This window comes from Chanos chanos, chromosome 16 (genome assembly GCF_902362185.1).
Source record: "Chanos chanos chromosome 16, fChaCha1.1, whole genome shotgun sequence".
NCBI classification, from domain to species: Eukaryota; Metazoa; Chordata; class Actinopteri; order Gonorynchiformes; family Chanidae; genus Chanos; species Chanos chanos.
This window is the reverse complement of record NC_044510.1, coordinates 3,829,277-3,850,969: the sequence shown is the minus strand read 5'-3', so window position 1 is coordinate 3,850,969 and position 21,693 is coordinate 3,829,277. Positions and strand designations below refer to the sequence as shown.

Genomic DNA, 21,693 nt, shown 5'->3' with positions numbered 1-21,693 from the left:
ACTACACAGTGGCTAGTCTTTTTCTTTTGATTTAGTTTCATCTTTGCTTTATCAGGCAAGTCCTACAGGATTTTATATTCTCTCTCTCTCTCTCTCTGTAGTACAGTATGAGTGATCTGACAGTCATGCTATCTGTCTTCGTCCCACCGTCTGCAATTGCTGTGAGGAACTCTTTCAGTTCTGCATTACTACACGTGACGTAGCGCTCTCTCTTTCACTCCTCTGTGGGCGTGGCCAGCTCGGTTGGATGCGTGAGCACTAGTGAGTGTCCTCCACCTTCAGGGATTCAGTTTCTCCATCACATCTCCAGACCTCCGGGTCAGAGGTCACACCGTTCGCCCCGGACGACAGAGTCGCGGCGTTGACCCGGAAGTATTCTGGCCATCCCGGGACCCTGTTTTCCCTCTGCCTGTCTGTGCAGCATCTCAGTAACTGCTCTCGTGTCCTGTTAGGATGTACAGGTTACTGAAAGCTGTGGGGTTATCTGTCGGCGTGCTCTGTAGGATAATATCCCTGTAACGAGAAAAGTCATTAAAAACACGTCAATATTTTGTTTTAGTTTTGTACAAGGCATGTACTGTAAGAGCCCTCAGTTCAGTCACTGTATCAGAACTGAGCAGTTCAAACTTCAGTGTGAGACATTTAAAAAAAAAAGAATTAAAGCTTTTAAAAATCCAGTCCACTTCTCTTGTCAGCCATATAAAACTAAATAACACATCCAATGATTGGTGCTTAACAATGCTTTGACCAATCACTGGCCATTTTGTTGGTTAAGCAGGTTCTAATTATAAGTGTCTATGTTTTTTTGGTGCTGTGTGTCATGCCTCCGTAACTGAGCTGAAACTTACCTATTTGTCCCAAGCACCCGGAAAACTCTGCTTTCATCTGTGATCTCTTGTGTCACCTGTGAGAAACAACACAGAGTGTTCAAGACCCTAAAGCACTCAAACACAGCGTAAAGAAATCCTACAGTCAATACAAAGAATAAAAACACTACGAAGAATTTTAAGTGATATGTGTCCTTCTGATTACGCCTCTGGTCCTCAGTGACAGTTGTGTAACAGTGTCGCCTAGGCAACTATTTTGATTGACAGGTACCTCATCGCTCTGAAGGCTCCGCCCCCGCAGTCCATGTTTCCAGAAAGCCAGGACACTGTCCTGTAAACACACTGTACAGAGAGAAAGAGACTTACCCTCAACACACACACAGCAAGTGTGTGAGCAACCATTTCTCACACCAGAGAAAAAACAACACACACATTCATTAGCACAACTTTTACAGGATGATGTTCACAAAAGATTAATATTGAAAAGATTTAGCATGGGTGGCACAAAGCATTTTGACTAATAGAGAGGATGATGTTTTATTAGATTAATTATTTAACTGCTTTTATCTCTTTGAGCATTAGCTCCTAAATACATACTTACAAATACATAAATACACACATACATAAAATAAAAAAGGGATTATATCCCAATAGAGGACTGCTTTACAAAATGCCATCATGTTCTCTTACCTAGAGTCTCAATAGTAAAGTCAAAGGTCAGGTCAGAGGTCATCCCTTTGCTTGGACATCCCTGCATGTCAACAACTTTCACAGCGTCTGAGCAGAGAACAGAAACCAAAGAATTGATATTTGATTAGCCTTAATTCACCTCTTCATCTACCACTGATAAGACTTTCTATTTTAAAATGATCTAGTTTACTTTATTAAAATATTTAACACATATACTCTGTATTCAACGGCTCAGAGTATAAATATTATGAATATCACAAAAGGCAAATAACCCCAGAGTGAGGAGACAGTTGACACTGATTTTCTGACTGACTGAATGTCACTCACTCTGTAAAATGATCAGGACAGTGTCTCTGTCCAGCTGGGTAATCTGCTGCACTGTTACAGACTCAGCAGCTGTGAAGAGAACCAGGCCAGAAGACAGAGACATATTTTCCACTGCGTCATCTAATGTCATGGAAAACAATGCTATCAAAATAAGCCTGTGTCAGAGTTGGTGTTTGCTTTGCAAGAGCTGTGAAAATATGTGTATATGTGATGTGAAAATATGTGTAGATGTATATGTGTGTCTATGCTGTTATATGTGATGTGAAAAAATGTGTAGATGTATATGTGTGTCTATGCTGTTATATGTGATGTGAAAATATGTGTAGATGTATATGTGTGTCTATGTTCTTATATGTGATGTGAAAATATGTGTAGATGTATATGTGTGTCTATGCTGTTATATGGGAGGCTGTGTGAGAACAGTGACAGACTCTGCGTGTTCGGGTGTGCCTCTGTGTGTGTGTGTGTGTGTGTGTGTGTCTGTGTGCATATGTTGTCTTACAGCAGGTTGTGTGTGCAAGCATGTACATGTGCAGATTACGCGTGTGTACCTGACTGCACTCTGGGTGTGTCATTCAGAAGGATGAGGTCAAAGTTCAGCTGGTCAGCGTTGTCCCCTGCACCCGACCGTTTGCTCACACCAACACACACCAGAGGCAGCTCATCTCTCTCCGTCACCAACAGCTCAAAGATCGGCAGGGACTCCGGCAAACTCACTGCTACATACTAACAGAGAGAGAGAGAGAGAGAGAGAGAGGGAGAGAGAGAGGGAGAGAAAGAGGGATTCAGTTTCTTTGTATGTCTATCAGTTCCCAGTAAAGTAATAAAAAAATAAGAAAACATGAACGAGAAAAGAAAAAGAAAATATTGTCATGTTGCTTCATGACCCCAAACGTCTACAGCTGTCACAACTGAGATCATTAGTGGTGCAGTCCAGTCACTTTCAGTATCTGTCTTTTAACCAATGATCTGTCTCCTTGGTGCAATAATATTACTGTTGATGTTCAGAAAACACTGTAAGTGATAAACGAGTGAAGCGGCAGGGTGGATGAAAGGAAGGAAGGAAACATAAAGTGAAAAGAGAGAGAGAGAGAGAGAGGACAGGGCGGGGTACAACTGAGGAAGGAAATAAGAGAATAAATATAGAAAGAGACAGCAAACAGGGGTGCAGTTGTCCTCATCTTCAAATCTTCAGTCCAAACACACACACACACACACGCAGACGCAGACGCGACTCGTTGGTGTGGAAAAGAGTGCCGATACGGATTTGGAAACTGGCTCCGTGTTGAACTCAGTGCACTGACGTCAAAACAAAAACGGGAAGCTAGTGTGATTTGTCAGAACGCCAAAATGAGAATCCAACCTTTAGCTGCATGAACTTCTGCAGCGGCTCGTACCACATGAGTACGATCAGACCGGTTGGAACAGCAGCACACAGAAACGTGTTGTCTGTGTATGGGTTACGTACTGGGGGAAAAAAAAGAGAGAGAAAGAGAGAGAGAGAGAGAGAGAGAGAGAGTGTCAGTACGGGCCAACCAGTGTACCTCAGTGCTGTTTTTAAAAGGTCATTAGTCTACTGTGGTAGTCAAGTTAATCTACTGAAGACTCCATTATTTCACTTCTCCACTCTTCCACTGCTTCTACTATTAGATTCCAGTGTTTCTTACCAACTCTACATTAAACTCTTTCACTGTTTCTACGATTAGATTCCAGTGTTTCTTACCAACTCTACATTAAACTCTTTCACTGTCTCTACTATTAGATTCCAGTGTTTCTTACCAACTCTACATTTTCGGCAACCTTTAGTGTCAGAGATTTTCACAGACATTGCATATTTCCTGCAAAAAGAAAAAAATCTTTTAAAAACATGTAAAATATGCATTGTAAATATGTAAATGTTATATGTATGTAAATAAACATAATGTTCTATGTTTCAGGTTACCATATGCTGATAATGGTAAAACATTCACAGAATCCATATAATGTGTTATGGATTTAAGACCAATGCACCATATTTGGCAGGAAACAATAGCCTACAGCTAAAATGATGTAATGTATAGATTCTTAAAAAACATATAAACATCTAAAATACAGTCAGATAAACCACTGAAACCATGCTGCTGGCCAAGGGATCTATGTTTGGTCTCAAGTCTGTCTGGGACATCTCTAACCTTGAGTTGATTCTTGTACTCAGGCGATGAGCGTTGATTGACAGTTGACTCTGCCTCCTCTGCAGGTTTCTACGCTCATCAAAGTGTGCAATGAGATTATGAGAATATAACTGGGATGACTTCCCTTCACGGCAGGAAAAACAAAAAGACAGACAAGCAGTGAATGAAGGATACAGACTTAGAGAGAACAGTGGGAAAATTTCTCTTCAGTTAATCATTTCCTGAATTCAGTCACACAGACGGTACAGCACAGTCAGCTAAGTGCTGTTTTCCCAAATGAGACAGTAACCTGGGCTACATGTTTCATTGCTAACCAGCTGAAAGATATAAGTTATGAATGATAGTTTAGAGTGAATTAAGGTTCATCTTACTGGTCATGTGTTTTTCAACAAAATACACCCTAACCAGTGCACTTGTTATTCAAAAACTTGTGACAGCTTCATTTTTGGAAAAACGGACGTCTATGCCAGTTAGCGCTGCCAGTTTATTAGCCAAACCTATTGAACCACAACACAGCTGAAGCAGACCTTGTTTATGGCTTCTGTGAGAAATTTCTAGATTTGTGATTGTCCAGCCAGTTTTTAATGCTTTTCCGAAGGCAGTGGCTGTCAGCCCGTTTTGGCTACAGTTTATACTTTATTTAATCTGGGTAGGTTTTAAACTGCAGTAAAAGTTTGACCATCGTTAAACAAAACAACTAAGAGGTTCAGAACTTGACTAAAAGTCAGTTAGTGCAGTCTTACCAGAGATGGACATCAGGACATTATTCATCACATATAACCAGGTACATCTCTGGGCAATTAACTGCAAAACATAACAGAAATGACCATTAAAAAATAGCTATCACCAGCTAGCAAAAAGAAACATATCTATCAGTAGCATGGCTAATCATCACAAATTGATCGTGACCACATACAAAGACTCGACTCGTTAACCATCTTTGTGAATATCAATACAGTGTTTTTTGTTTTGTTTTTTTTTAGGGTGTGTATTGAAAAAGTAAAACAGGAAATGCCCAGAAATCAGGGTTATGTGTATATGTGCCTTTGTAATAGAATAATATGCAGAGAGCCCTGTGGGAATCATTGTTTTATTTGTCCTCTGTGCCAGTGAAACGCACTCCACCGCTAGTATTTTCAGTTGAAAAGCCAGGATTGTAACATAAGGTTTTGAGGATACTTAGCGTGCTGATGCTAAGAGCTTTGCTATCTAAGCCACAGTAAACAGGAAGGCAACGCTGGCACAATGGGGTTCTGGACTATGGCGGAAGAACCCTACTCTGACCATGTCAGAAACATCAAAACACGGTCGTCGCGCAGCTTAGCATGATTGTAACCATGTTAGTGACTGTTCACGCGTTAACTTCACTTCACTACCAACCTGAAGGACAGATGGCATAAACCACACGAATGTGTAAATGTGCGAGAACACATTGAAGCACAGAACGTCTTCCTTAGGGAATGCCACACCCTCGGTTTAAACAGTGACACTTTATCCTTACAGCTCCAAAGACTGACTCGCTTTTAAAAGCATGCGTGACAGATAGAACATGTCTGCGCAATTATTCCGTGCATACGCACGTATGTGCTGGTTTGTTTTTTTACTGTCTGTATCGTTAAAGAATACACACAAACCTTCTCCATCGTGTCCTCATGAAGCTCGTTGAGGTTGAGTGTGTAGATCCCCTCCTCAGCGCCCAGGATCAGGTACTGGTCTGTGGGACGACAGGTTCAGATGGGTCTCTGGCCATATCCCCACACTCTACACCAGTCTAAGAATCATCTCAAGCTCTCTCTCTCTCTCTCTCTCCAGCCCAACCCAACCCAACATCCCCCAGCGTTTTTGTCCTGTCTGGTCTGCCCTAGTTTAGTGTTTTAGCTTTAAAAAGGCCTTGGTGGTAATTAGTTTACAAGTCGAGTCTGGTATATCGGTGCTGGATCAGAACGGGAAAAAAAAAAGTCCCCAAGACCGGAACTCAGAAACAGTTCTTTAGTTTGTAAGCTAGAACCACAAGCCCCTCTTCTAAATGGGTAGATCAAACAAATCTAAAAACATATATATGTGAGGGTGATCAGAGGGTAAGATCAGAAGCTCATGAATATGTAAAAGGGCGATAAGAGACCAGAGGATCAAAAAGCTCTGACTACACATGGGGTTGATCAGCGAATCAGATTCGAGAGTAATGAATATGTATGAGGGTGATTAGGCTGTAAACAGAGGAGCTGTGTTTCGTACCTCTAGTCTTGGGCAGAACCCACGTGGCTGCACAGTGAATTTTTAAGGGACAGCCGTTGAACACCTTTGAAAAACAAGCTCCCATCTGAAACGGATAAACAGAAAGCTCAGTTCTTGCTTTGTGAACTTGTTATGTTTCTGGGACGGAGGGGTGGGGTGGGGGGTGGGGTGTTTGTTTGTTTGTTTGTTTTTGGAGCGTGTTCTGAGCTTGTACTCATGTGCATGTGGGGTGTTGGAGGGGTGGTTTGTTTGTTTGTTTGTTTTTGGAGCGTGTTCTGAGCTTGTACTCATGTGCATGTGGGGTGTTGGAGGGGTGGTTTGTTTGTTTGTTTTTGGAGCTTGTACTCACGTGCACGTGGGGTGTCGGAGGAAGACCGTGAACGTCGGCTCTCTGAAAAACGGGTAACAAACAAATCAGACACGGTACGAGCGATACGTGAAGTGCGACACGTGTTGTCATGTTGCCACGGTTACTGACCGAGTCCTCTGGTTTTCTCCTCAGCGTGCTCCACTCTGGAGAAAGAGGCGGCTGGCAAGGTGAGGAGACATCTCGGCCTGACCCTCCACCTGCTGTCCGCTCAGGAACAGCGCCCTCTACAGGCATAAAAACACAACACTCCTAGCCATGGATGCTGTGGTGCGAGTATCAGTGTGGTAGTGTAGTGGGGTTGGTGGCTCTAGCTGTAACTGTGGCCCAATAAAGCTAACGCGACTTTTATATAATTGTGGCTCAGAAAGGCAAAAACTCTGAAGTGTAAACTTTTTAGAGAATACAATGCCTTGTAAATAATTCAATAGAGTAAAACTTAAAATGTGAATGAGAATTGCTTACTACAGTAAAGGCTTTTCTCTGGCCACTATGTGACGTGAGGATGGATGAGTCAATTGAGAAGTCTACTTGAGTTTGAAATGCGTTCACGGTCATTTGGACAGTCATGCGGTGCCAGTGTAATGTAATGTAGCGTAACCACTGCAGGCATTTTACCTTCAGTGGGGGTGGAGCAGAGCGAGCCCAGACTGGACGAATCATTGAAGAGGGAGGAGTCAGAGAAGATGGCGGAGTTGGAGAAGATGGAGAGTTCCGAGAGCGTGGAGCCAACCGGCAACGCTGACTCGTTTTGGGAGGAGGGGGTTGTGGCTAGATTAGAGAGGGAGGAGCCAATGAGAGGGGTGGAATCTTTGCCAGACACGAGATGGTTCCTGTCCTGATCGGCGGAGCTGGCAGCGGCGGAAGACATCGAGGCCGCAGAGGGGGAGCTGACCATCCGCTTCACTGTGCTGTATTTGTCCTCATCCGTCAGACAATCCTGCACACACACACAAAAAAAAAAACACGCACACACACAGCAGGTTTCAACACCCCATCTCAGAGATGACCGTGAAAGACATCAAACAAAGGGCTGCCTAGAACTATCCAACTGCACATGCAATCCTAAATCCTAACTGGCTGGATTTCTATGGGCGAACGAGAGCGCCCATAACACCATGAAAGAACAGTGACATCGAGTCGGGACTTTTTGTTGTTGTTTTTTTTTGGTTCAGACAGCCGAAATCTGCATTCCGTCCTTGAAACAGGACCTGAGACTTCGTGGTAACAGAATCGAGCCCAGAGACTCTCCCCTTTGCCTCCTACCTCAGCCGAAGGCACCCTCTTCATAGTCAGGCTCCTAAAGCAGAGGAAATATGTGTTTACATTCATACAGCGTCTGGTGTAACACACAGAGAGACAGACGGCGGTTTGGCCTCACCTCTCAAGCAAAGCCTCTTCCACACACTCCAGCAGGCTCCTAAAGCAACAAAAAAAACAAGTCAAACTGTAGCTCTGTGGACACTCAACCAAAAAACATCACTCTAGAGTCTGACATCTTTATCGGCCTCCATTTAAATCGTGCGGTCAAACTTGCGCCAACTGGGAAATTAGCGGTTAATAAAATGTAGCCGTCAAAGGTGAACAATTGAACAGTGTTCAAGTATCAGACGTCCTCTAAATTCCATCAAGTCCCAGAATTCCAGAACACCGCTGTTCTTTTAGTTCTGCACATTCCACAGACCTCGAATGGCAGTTTGACTCAGCCATTTAACTGAAGACTGTAATCTTCAACTGTCACCAGCTAATAAAGTAATGCTTTTTTTTTTTTTTTTGCTTACGGGGAATTTCTCTCGTCACCAATGCTGCTCCATTCATCATAGGATCCCTGATGAAGAACACAGATAAAAATATTTAACATTTTTGTACATCATTCCATTCAGATAATGACTTTTTTGTGCTACTCTATCACAGTTACAGTGTTACAACTGAACGAAAGCAGAGTCTGTTGTTAGGCGTTTAAGATTGTCTCTCTGCTTCAGCACACGCTGGAAACGGGGTCATGTCTTTTTCCTCGTCTCTGAAATACAGGGTCAACATAAAGTTTGGGTGTGCAAAAGCAAAGAGGTAGGCACTATATTTAAACTGTCCGTCCGGTCATCTTGACCCAGATCAGTGTAAGTGGAGGAAAGGGTGCAGAGGACAGGAGACTGTTCTGGGCGACAGAACCCGGGCTTTTACGTCATTCTCACCAGATCAGAGCAGGGCTCCGTCTCCTTCCTCATGGGTGGTCCAAACTTCACGTGATCAACTGGAAGACACAGAATCCATTGAACCCACATGCATGCACGCACACTTACACACAGGCAATATACATATAGACACTCACATACACACTCACATACACATTCACATACACATACACACTCACATACACACTCACATACACATACACCACAGGCTTGTGATACTCCTGAAATAATGACTAATTGATTGTTGTGTCTCAAGTTTGTTTCAGCATCAACGCACATCTCTCACTGTGGAGCACAATGCAGCACAGTCATACAATGACTGACACTTCTGTTCTGCACCCTCAGCTCTCTCCGTCTACAATGGGGTTTTTCACTTGTTCAGAGAACATGCCTGAAAACGACTGCCCCCTCCCTCCGACACCAAAAAATGCGAAGGTTATACACCACTTACTATGTCATTTTTCTACCCAACTACTTTTTTTCAGTCACATCAGGAATTTTCTTATGAATCCTCTTTTTGCTCTTTAACTCACACACACACACACATACACACACGCACAAACATGCATCACGAACTAAACAGTGCCTCCATTCACACTATTAATGTGGGCACTAGCTAACAATACATATCGCTGTCTCTCTTTGGCCTTGGCACCGTGCCCCTTGTATGGCGTAATGTCAACCAACCGCCGCCGGGTAACTTCTCACTGACTCACACCACCTTCCTCAACGCTCCTCAGCACCAACCAACACCCATCAAACAGACTGACCAAACCAACCCTCAGAGTATTTCACTCATTCAGTACACGTTTAGAGCTGACTCTGAGAGGATTTAGCTTCAGTCAGGGCACATAGATCTGTCTGAAACACAAATGATTTCTCCATCTCTAGACTGGAATGTGCCCCCCCCCCCCCCAATCACACGTTTTAACTGCACTAAATAATCCCAGTTTGCGGGGCCATAAAAACACCGGCTAATCTTCAGCGCACGTCAAACCCGCGACCAGACGGCCGGCGCTGATAACTAAGAATTTTCCACAACATTCTTTTTTTTTTTTTTTTTCCACGGTCAGGCAATATTCCAGCGGAAAGGTCTGGAACACTCTGGCACAGAGAAAACTTCAATCTGTCACACAGTGTGTGTCATATTCATAATGAGACCACGATGATTTAAAGGTTGACCACGGATACTCACAGTTCTCCTCCGACGGAGTCCTCTGCACTGCCAGTTTTCCCAGCGACTGGATCTTATCAGGAAAAGCACTGCATGTCTGTAGACACACACACACACACACACATATATATAGACACATGTAACACTTTAGCCACTCTCAGTTCATACACACTAATATGAAAATTCACAGAAGCCAGAGGGGAGGGGACATTCTAGGGGAGACTACAATACTCTGCAGGAGCAGGAGGACAAAGAGAAAAAAAAGCGAAAGAACAGAATGAGGGCCTGTGGACAGATTCAACCAGAACAGAAGGGGAGAAACAGATGAATGTTGTGTGGACAAATTCATTGAGGCATCAGACCAGGCTCAGATACATATGAATGATAAACACCATCACAACACACATTTCCCCCCCTCTTTTGTTTCCTGACTCCCTTATTCACAAGTCAGAGTGGACTCCCTAAACATTAGCATTAGCTACATTAGCTACGAAACACAGGTACGAGGCAGAGACGGGCGTGGCAGTCGGGAACGGCGGGACAGAGACCCGTCTGGTTCGGCCTGAGCTGGGGCCACTCACATCCAGGTCGCTGTCATCCATGGTCTGAGACTGCTGGAGGTCAGGGTTGGTCGCGGCGTCCAGCAGCTCAATCATCAGGTTGCGGGTCAACAGCGGGGTCACGAACGCGTGCTGAGGGGTAAAGGGTCAAAGGTCAAAGGTGAGCTTAAGAAAGTGAACGGGGGAAAGGTCGACAGTCTCGTCCTAGCGATGTGAGGCGGAGGAGAACGGCACCTGTAAGAGCTTCTCCGCCGTTGGTCGCTTGCGAGGATTCTTGGTCAGTGACAATTTGATGAAGTTGTGAAAATCTGACGACCTGTCGATAAAAAACAAACAAACAAACAAAAAAACACAGACTCAATACCCTTCATGCTCTATGTTCTACAGAGTGAAAAAAATCAGAGAGAGGGAGAGAGAGAGAGACAGAGAGAGAGAGAGAGGGAAAGAGAGAGAGAGACAGAGAGGGAGAGAGAGAGAGAGAGAGGGAAAGAGAGAGAGACAGAGAGGGAGAGAGAGAGAGAGAGAGAGAGAGAGAGAGACAGAGAGGGAGAGAGAGAGAGAGAGAGAAAGAGAGAGAGAGAGAAAGACAGAGAGAGAGAGAAAGAGAGAGGGAGATTTAGCAGCATTACCATTTGCTCTTTTCCTTTAGTTTGGGCGGCTGGAAGCTGCTCTTGGACATGAGGACTAAGGCTCTGGGGGAAGAGAAGCAGAGATGAGTCACTGTGTGTTGAGCTGAGAGATGAGACTGTGTGTTGAGCTGAGAGATGAGACTGTGTGTTGAGCTGTGAGATGAGACTGTGTGTTGAGCTGAGAGATGAGTCACTGTGTGTTGAGCTGAGAGATGAGACTGTGTGTTGAGCTGAGAGATGAGACTGTGTGTTGAGCTGAGAGATGAGACTGTGTGTTGAGCTGAGAGATGAGTCACTGTGTGTTGAGCTGAGAGAGATGAGACTGTGTGTTGAGCTGAGAGATGAGTCACTGTGTGTTGAGCTGAGAGAGATGAGACTGTGTGTTGAGCTGAGGGATGAGACTGTGTGTTGAGCTGAGAGATGAGACTGTGTGTTGAGCTGAGAGATGAGACTGTGTGTTGAGCTGTGAGATGAGACTGTGTGTTGATCTGAGAGATGAGACTGTGTGTTGAGCTGAGAGATGAGACTGTGTGTTGAGCTGAGAGAGATGAGACTGTGTGTTGAGCTGAGGGATGAGACTGTGTGTTGAGCTGAGAGATGAGACTGTGTGTTGAGCTGAGAGATGAGACTGTGTGTTGAGCTGAGAGATGAGACTGTGTGTTGATCTGAGAGATGAGACTGTGTGTTGATCTGAGAGAGATGAGACTGTGTGTTGAGCTGAGGGATGAGACTGTGTGTTGAGCTGAGAGATGAGTCACTGTGTGTTGAGCTGAGAGAGATGAGACTGTGTGTTGAGGTGAGGGATGAGACTGTGTGTTGAGCTGAGAGATGAGACTGTGTGTTGAGCTGAGAGATGAGACTGTGTGTTGAGCTGTGAGATGAGACTGTGTGTTGATCTGAGAGATGAGACTGTGTGTTGAGCTGAGAGATGAGACTGTGTGTTGAGCTGAGAGATGAGTCACTGTGTGTTGAGCTGAGAGATGAGACTGTGTGTTGAGCTGTGAGATGAGACTGTGTGTTGAGCTGAGAGATGAGACTGTGTTGAGCTGAGAGATGAGTCACTGTGTGTTGAGCTGAGAGATGAGACTGTGTGTTGAGCTGAGGGATGAGACTGTGTGTTGAGCTGAGAGATGAGACTGTGTGTTGAGCTGAAACTCTATCTGACAGATCTGTGCTCACTGCACACTGTGGATACGCTCTGAAATGTGAAATGTTACTTTAAGGTAACTGAATTCACTTAGATGTCAACGGGGATTCAACTCGCCTAGTAAACGCTGATCCTACATAGGGCCTGAAACTTGGACAATTTTTCAGCCATTGTGCAGGATGTCCATTTCCTGAGCTTAAGACAGTTTAGAGTCAGGAAAAAGAGAGTGTGGGAGGGAAAACTAACATTCTCCTCCTCTACATGGTGGCTGTGTAAACATGAGGTAAGCCTGTGGAAGTATTGGGGGGGTTGGCTGTGTGAAGTTACAAGTCCTGTGTAGTGTGAGTGTGTGTGTTAGTTTATACATGTCCTGTGTAGTGTGAGTGTGTGTGTTAGTTTATACATGTCCTCTGTAGTGCGAGTGTGTGTGTTAGTGTATACACGTCCTGTGTAGCATGAGTGTGTGTGTTAGTTTATACATGTCCTGTGTAGTGTGAGTGTGTGTGTTAGTTTATACATGTCCTCTGTAGTGCGAGTGTGTGTGTTAGTGTATACACGTCCTGTGTAGCATGAGTGTGTGTGTTAGTTTATACATGTCCTGTGTAGTGTGAGTGTGTGTGTTAGTTTATACATGTCCTGTGTAGTGCGAGTGTGTGTGTTAGTTTATACATGTCCTCTGTAGTGCGAGTGTGTGTGTTAGTGTATACACGTCCTGTGTAGCATGAGTGTGTGTGTTAGTTTATACATGTCCTGCATAGTGTGAGTGTGTGTGTTAGTGTATACACGTCCTGTGTAGTGTGAGTGTGTGTGTTAGTGTATACACGTCCTGTGTAGTGTGAGTGTGTGTGTTAGTGTATACATGTCCTGTGTAGTGTGAGTGTGTGTGTTAGTGTATACATGTCCTGTGTCTATTTATCAGTGAGTGGTGGTGACCTTCTACTTAATAATTATTTGCTCTGGTACTGTGTGTTTTATGTCTGATCAGTTTATCTGTGATGTCTAAGCATGTCTATACCGTGTGCATGTATGTGTATGTAAGTATGTATGAACGTGTGTGTGTTTGTGTGTGTATGTGTGTACGTGTAAGTGTAGGTATGATTTGACCTCTAACCTCATGGGGTGCAGGTCAAACATGGGCGGCTGGAGCTCGGCCAGCTCGATGGCGGTGATGCCCACTGCCCAAATATCACATAACTGGTTGTACCCTCCCTTCTTCTCCACTGCTGCCACCTCCGGTGCCATCCTGAACACACAAAGCAACACACAACACACGACAACGCTGAGGAAAACTCCACCGGGAGGAAACAGTGAAATCTGATGTGCCTCTGGCCGAGTGTTAGATGCTGCAGCTTCCTGACCACTCCGTAAACTTTTCATTTGATTATTGCCGTTGCCTCTAACCAAAACAGAGGCTGTTTCGTTGAGAGGCCACATATACAGTTTGAGGAATTCAGCCCTGTAGGAACTTAAGAATGACAACTCACAGAACTGGCTTCTAATTTCCCCACAGAAACAAGCTTATTAAAAGTTGGACTGAAGCCAAAGGAAAAATTCTACTCTTTAATCAAAATAAATTCTTCCCTTTAATTGTTTTTTGTAATGAACCACTTCAGTGAGCGAAACAAAAGGCAGAAAAATATTTCAGACACGCTGATGTGTGAGAGAGTTGAGAGTAGATAAGATGCAGAAAAACAAGCTCTCATTGTTTGATGTGACTGACAGGTAACTTTTCACTTCTGCTGGGAATCATTTACCAGTAAGGTGTTCCGATGAAAGACTTCCTCTTCGCTACCGAAGCATTAATCTCGGCTGCCACGCCAAAATCCGCTGAACGAGGACAAAAGAGCGGCAATTAGTTCACAAAAGATTTGAGGAATGTGTATGTGAGAGTAAGAATGTGTGTGTGTGTGTGTGTGTGGTATGAACGAGTCTGAGAGAGAGAGAGAGAGAAAGAGAGAGAGAGAAAGAGAGTGTGAGAGAGAGAGAGAGAAAGAGAGTGTGAGAGAGAGAGCGAGAAAGAGAGTGAGAGTTAAATCCTTACTGACCCAGTTTGACGTCTCCTCGCTCCGTCAGTAGGATGTTGGCTCCCTGTGGACAAGCAGAACTGGCACAATGAGAACAGACTATGGCCTGTGTTAGGGCAAATACCCCCCCCCCCCTTCTCTCTCCTCCTCATACACACACACACACACACACACACACACACGCGCGCGCACACACACACACGCACACACACGCACACACACACACGCACACACACACACGCACACACACACGCACACATGCACGCACACACGCACACACACACGCACAAACACACACACAAACACACACACAAACACACACACATGTACTCCCTCTCCTTCTCTCTCTCTCACACTCACACACACGCACACACACACACACACATACATAAATATACAGACATGCACTCCCTCTCCTTCTCTCTCTCACACACACACACACACACACACACACACGCGCGCGCACGCACACACATGCACACACACATGCACTCCCTCTCCTTCTCTCTCTCTCACACACACACACACACTCACACACATGCACTCTCTTTCCTTCTCTCTCTCTCTCACACACACACACACACACTCACACAGAGCAAACGCTCTGTGAAAGGAATCGGGCACATGTAAAAGTGCCAAACATTCATCATGAGGACAGTATTCATCATTACAGTGAGATAATGGGAGGAACTGTTGTTTATTCCTGTGAGTGGAAATAGGACATCGGTGGTGGGTGCATTACTTTAATATCTCTGTGCATTTTCCCAGTCTCGTGGAGATGATGTAACCCCTGTGAACACAACATAACACAAGCATGTCAACAGAAAATTTAAACGTTGGAGTGCAACAGACTACAACTTGTGAAAAAAAAAAAAAAAAAGAAAGAAACCCCGATGAACAGAAGAGGAAGTACGATGTAAAAAACAAAAGTCTTTTCAAACAAGGTAGACAAGACCCTAATAAACCTTCTGACACTAGACCAGCATGCACCTGGCCTCAGGAGAGAAAAGATTTCAGAGCTTTAAATGTGTGCGCGGTGGAGTATAGGAATACGTTGGAAAGACAGACTAAAAAAAAAAAAACCCTTTGATATTAAAGTTAAATACGACAGTGTTTAAACTGCCGTTACCTGCAGCGTCTCTCTGCACACGTAAGCGATCTGTCTCTCTTTTAGTGGTCCTGTGACTGTAAACACAAACAAAAACAAAAACAAAAACAGTTCATTCATTCAGACACAGTCAGGGCTATCTCTGAATGAGAACATACAAAAACACAAGCACTCTGATGAGGGTCAAAGGTTAAGACAATGTTTATGTCTAAAAGAATCAATTCATAACTGTTAGACTGACTGGGGCCCTTCCTATTTACACATGTTCATTGACCAGGCAATTTGAATCTAATTTACACGTTTAGGGTCAAGGCAGACTAAGGCTCTATGTTTTTGTCAAAAAAACAAATTTAAAAAAAGGGAGAGGATATTAGGTCACCTTTTCAAGGACGTTAATCTTTTACGAAAGAATGAAAAATCACACACACACACTCACACACACAGCTGGACACCACGGCAACCAAAACAAACACGCCTGCATCCCCTACCACTCTCTCACGCTACCTCTGACTCTAGGTGGTGACTAGGAGAGAAAAAGAACGATGTCGGAAACTTCTAGAAGTCGGGGCCTTCCCAGCAGGATGGGTGGTCATTACTGTTCTAAAGGTGAATCCTCCCATCCTATTGTGTCCCCTTCGCGCAGTACAATAAATCCATCAGCACCTTCACCAAACTGCTGAAGTCGACTGAAGTCAAGTCAAAATAAAGAGGGGAAAGATGACTGTACCGTGATAGATGTCTTGCAGGGAACCACCTCCGCAGTACTCCATGCAGATCCATAACTTGTTGTTTCTGTTAATAAAAAAAAAAAAAAAAAGAGGATGTGAATAAACAGAATAAAAGAAATTTCACTTGTATTTGCAAACCCCACACATCTCTTTTTCAATTTCACTGTTATGTGCTCCTCTCAACATCGAAAGTGACGCCGGTGAATTTTCGAGCAGTACCTCTAACAGTTATAGCACCTCACTTCAGCGTAACAGCTCTGTGGCGTCTGCTTTAACGGATTTACTGTTCGAATTTGATGGAGTGTCTGAGGGTGTAGCTAACCTGAGGTAGCTGCCGAAATACGCAACGATATTTTTATGCGTGCAATCCTTCATCATAGTTATCTCCTGCTGAATGCATGACACATCATCACCTGAGAGAGAGAGAGAGAGAGAGGGCAGAAGAGAGAGAGCAGGAGGGAGAGAGAGAGAGAGAGAGAGATGGAGGGAGGGAGAGAGAGAGAGAGAGAGAGAGAGAGAGAGAGAAAGAGAGCGAGCCTTAGATTGCCTATCGAGCTGGACTCTGGAGGTCCACACAGTTTTCAGCGTCATGTCACATACTTCAAACATGAAGACATTCATTTGGGTAAAGATCATCAAGTCATACACAGCAACTGGGGCGGATCACCAAACTAGCCTTGATGTTGAACATCTCCTGCCCCATCATCCAAATCAAATTCAGAAATCAGTAATCAGACTGGGATTTGCCATGGTCCTGGTGAGGTACCATGCTTTCAGTTAATGACAGCAGAGCTAACATGAAAAAAAAATAATAACATTACATTGAAATGCAATTGTAATCTGACTGAACTGAATCAAACTTTAGGGTGTCGACCCATTGTGAAACAGAATGAAATCTGCATTACTGTAACACTGGTACAGAGACATGGTACCTCTCACGTTCTAAAACGAGGCGACTGACCAAGGCTAACAACAGTGTTTCTAAAGGCCAGTCAGACACCTTTCTTAGAAAACCTCAGGTTTCTGGTTCAGACAGAACGCTGTGTAAGTGCACAGTCTAATTAAAATAATAACAGTAGAGGCACGTCTAAAATAGAAACAGATATAAATTAATAATAACGAAAAGAAGGAACCTTCCTAAAATGACAGTGTTATAAAATTTACCGCAAAAAAAATACACTGTTGTAATAGTTCACCCCATTTTTGAAATTTCAACATTTCTCCAAAATGTACCTCTTAGAACAACTAAGAAGACTTTGAGAAGCATAGCTGTATTTATAAGTTATTTTTAGCAGACCTGTGATAGGTCCTGCCTCCCTGCTGTTTCTAATGACTCAGATGCTGCCATTTAATTACTATATGTTTCAACACCGACAGGGTGGGTAAATACAGCTTCTGTCTAAACAACAATACAAGCTCACATTACATTTCTTTTTATAGCTGTAAAAAGAAAGCTGCTTTGTAAAAACATTTTGCCATCACTTCAACGTCCACAGTGACTCAGACATAATAATGTACAGATTACACGGAGAGAAAGGAGCCAATGAAAGACCGGCACGGATCGTCAGCGCAGTCGTACAAATGCAGACGTACCTGGGTCCAGTTTAACCACTTTGATGGCAGAGATGATAGATGTTTTGATGTTTCGGGCCTTTAAAGAAACACACACACACACGCACGCACGCACACACGCACACACATAAAGAAAACACTTAGCAACATGCCATCAAACTGAGTCATCTGCTAATTATTTCTGTCAAGATCCCATAAGTTATACATAACAGATAGCTTTTTCTTCACTGGTTCCTGCTCAATTCCAGGCCCAGCGGCACCATCATGTATGAATAATCCAGCACATGATGTCATCACATTATTTGGCACTTATTGTTTATGATACATGCCTTCAACAGTGTTTTTTTTTAACCATCTTGTGTGTTTAATTTGACAGAGCAACAACAGTTGTGTATGTCTCCAGCACTGCTAACATGCCTTGTTTGTTGTGACCATCACATTTCACTTCCTGTGGTGAGGTTAGAAGAACTCAAAGGACCAATGAGAAGACGCAAAGACTATGAATGTCGAATCAGAGGAAGTTGCGGGCACTGCCACCTCAGAGAGAAATTACTGTAGCCTAACTGACTTCACTACAGCATTGTTTAGCTCGTACCTGAAACCGTTAACACATTCACAATATGAAACCGCAACACAGGGGGGATCTACACATTTCTCTTATGTCTGTTATATAACGTGCTAGAGAGGTCACAGAGTTTGTATCAAGATGAAAAAACATGAAATAAATTGTCTTTATATCAGAAAGCAGCAACTTCAGTTCATTCATTGCATGGAGGAAAAAACCCTGCCGTAGACAGTGGCCTGTCTTTTGGCTGGATGCCTCAGGGCTTTGTGGTATATTTGAACTGAGAACGGTTAGCAGATTGATGAGTGTTAAGTCATTCTGTGGACACTAACTCTTGAATTATATCGAAATACAACCCTAATGTGAAATAAACAAAATGTTAACTTGAGACAAGGGAATGGCCACCAATTCTGTACAAATCTTTGCAGTACTTTAAGAAGGAGTGTAGCACAACCCTGTCAGCCATCTACCAGAGATAAGCAGAAAATCCCCAGTTATTAACCCAAAGGTAGCATAACACATAATTATTTTCTTCAAAAATAAAGACATTTCATTTGTAACTATGAGTATTCCATTGCTTTTACTTTCCATGTGAAGGTTTAGTGCAGTTTCCGGGTCCATGATAGTAAAAAAAAAAAGTATCAATATGTAAACTTTAAAACAAGTGAGCCAAATATATAGTATGTTTTCAACAACTAAATGGCGTTATAAAGAGGGTGCAGCGGGTTCACTCCTGCAGTCTTACTTAAAGTACAATTTAGGCTACAACACATGGTCACTGTGTGTTATCGCTTTCTAAATAGCTTACATACGCTTCTACAGAACTCTGTCGTTTTCAAACTAAGATACTCGCCAGACAAAAAAGTACTGCTTTTTAGTGCATATCAAAGATTGTGTGTTGCTTTGTTAGCCACTCCGTCACAACGACTAGTGCACCCAATTTTTATGCATATGGTCACGTTCCGTACGTTGAGAGCGTTTCTTGCTAGCTGGAGATGGCGTCCATTCAGGGATGAGGAACTTTCTGTCTCTGTAACCATAGTGATAACATTATCCAATGGCAGATCAGCTCACAGTAAAAGTGAATTTGAGAGAAGAAGAAGAAAAGAAATAGTGGCATTGCTCATTTCCTGTTTTCCTTCCTGTTATACCAGATGACATCCTGTATCATGCCTCTGTGTGAACTAGAAGTTTAAAAAAAGAGCCTCCCAAGACACGCCGTCATGCGTAAAAAGACAGTAAACACAATACCCTCTGTCAAAGCTAAGCAGTCTGGATTCCACGACGCATTCACTTGACAATCCTTACAAAAGCTTCTGAGAAAAGATTTTTAATGAAACCATCTCCAGTCTAACAGGACTGGGTGTGAGTGTATAAGAAACATATTGAAAATATTGCGCGGTGTTTATAATTAGGTTTTTTTTTTCGGTTTGTTTCCTCAAGCGCAGCCTTAGATCACGAAGGTTTTGCATACTGCTGACATTCTTTCCCACAATGTCACCTATGGTTTTCCTGTTACGAACGATTCAACCCAAGTCACACACTGTTCTCTCTCTCTCTCTCTCTCTCTCTCTCTCTCACACACACACACAGAGAGAGAGAGAGAGAGTACTGATGATTTTTGATGTTTTTTTTTATAGTAAAACAGAAAGCAGGACACGCAGTAAAGGACATGTACGTCTTTCGAAACAGTTCATTCTATGTTAATACTTATCAATATTAAACAATGAAACATTGAAAGCAAATTCGTTCAAATATGAATTTCCTGCCGTCTGACAGTTCATGTGTAAAAAACAGATAGCTGTGTAACAATGGTAGATCAAAGGAGGGACTGGTGATTGCTTTGGTTTCAAATGAATGCAGGTGTAAGCCTATCTTCTTACTTGAACATTCATGAACTGTAAATGTTTCGCGCAGATTTATGGTATTATAATGTCTATTTATCACACAGAGATATATGCCTTTTAGGCAACTGCCTTGATGGTATTTCACTGTATCGATGTTGTTAAAAACGTTGCAACTGACTTAAATAAATCATGTATTTGGACAGAAAAGGACAATTGATTCAAATTGCAACCAAGAGCTATAGTGATGCAGAGTGATGTGGAAGTTTCGCTAAGTGCACACGGGAGTCGTGATTGTTATTGCACGAATACAACACAAAAAAAGGCTTACCTTGAAAACATCCCCATAAGTACCACTCCCAATTCGATGTATTAATTCGTAATCATCCAGTGGATTGGAATAAGAGACTCCAATGGCATCCATAGCAGCCGATACATGGATCTTGTTTCTCACGCTTCTGTGTAGACTGTGGTTGATTCTTATCCAAATGTCAGCACTTCCTTAGCGACAACGAATCAAGTGCAACAGCCTGCTAAAATGGCAGCAATGATAGCGGCGTAGTTTCGTAGTACACTGCCCAGCGGCAGAATAGCCTGCCTCACTCTTCATTAGCTGATGATACGATCTTCATCTTCGCTCTATTGATGTTAATTTGCGGGAACGTATCGCGGTGAATTACTATGCGACAAAAATATTCTAAAATGTTGAGATTGCACAGGTAGCGTACAGGCTGAAAACAGTTTAAAGACAATGTATCGACCATACGATTGGAAAGTTCCTTCGAATATCAGTTTTTCACGTTTAGATAAAACACACATATAAAATTCCCACGCTGCAGAATGCAACTCTTTCTTTCTTTGTTTACATGCACTTGAGAACCACGGATTGCTGGCGACACAAAGAACGACTCGGTATGAGCTGTCGTTATTGGTTATTGTCTAAATACTTTTTTTTAATCGTCGCCCTTTTTATTAATTCTCTCTTTGGTTCCACGCATCCAACGATCTTTATATCCTGCGTGAGATTATTTGAAATACACGCTGGTACCAGCCCTCACTACGCGGAGTCAGCTTTTTTGACACCTTGTTCGTAACTGTACAGAGGAATTTAGGTTGGTCGATGAACTGTTATGACAGCCAATAAGATGAGAGATCAACGGACGTCACCCTATATTAAGACATCACCCAACACCTCCGGCGACGAAAGTTTATTCCCTTCCATTCATTTAAACTGCTCTAATATAAAGAACTTCCCTCGTATTGGAACTGAGTGAATAGGATACACTGATTAACCTGAATCTGACGCTAAGGCTGGACCAGCAGGGTGGAGAGAGTGATTTTGCTAAGGAAAGAAATTCAGATGTGTCTAAATTATTTTGCATTAAGAGCCGTCAAAATCCGTTAATTTCTGTAGAAAGCAATGATAGTGTATTTTCAAATTACGAAATATATTTTGAATTGATTTCTAACAATTTCTTGGTTTATTTGTGCATAAATGATCCACAAAGAAGCATTTACTTAATTCTACCAGAA

The 21,693-nt window shown here is 43.0% G+C and overlaps 1 protein-coding gene across 1 annotated transcript; it reads right to left on the bottom strand.

Moving 5' to 3' along the window:
* Window positions 1–325: 325 nt before the first annotated feature.
* Window positions 326–20,593, bottom strand: map4k6 (mitogen-activated protein kinase kinase kinase kinase 6). The gene is made up of 32 exons (XM_030793189.1): window positions 20,492–20,593; window positions 17,773–17,830; window positions 16,502–16,592; window positions 16,179–16,243; window positions 15,473–15,528; window positions 15,086–15,133; window positions 14,365–14,407; window positions 14,074–14,146; window positions 13,431–13,562; window positions 11,173–11,235; window positions 10,778–10,859; window positions 10,565–10,675; window positions 10,005–10,080; window positions 8,810–8,868; window positions 8,399–8,445; window positions 7,999–8,037; window positions 7,884–7,917; window positions 7,236–7,557; window positions 6,729–6,844; window positions 6,600–6,641; window positions 6,251–6,335; window positions 5,650–5,729; window positions 4,759–4,819; window positions 4,016–4,139; window positions 3,624–3,682; window positions 3,208–3,311; window positions 2,396–2,570; window positions 1,845–1,913; window positions 1,518–1,604; window positions 1,099–1,169; window positions 849–904; window positions 326–513 (listed from the first exon to the last, which is right to left on the bottom strand). The coding sequence occupies exons 1-32, from the start codon at window positions 20,582–20,584 to the stop codon at window positions 426–428; spliced, it is 2,709 nt and encodes a 902-aa protein (XP_030649049.1). The 5' UTR covers window positions 20,585–20,593; the 3' UTR covers window positions 326–425.
* Window positions 20,594–21,693: the final 1,100 nt, after the last annotated feature.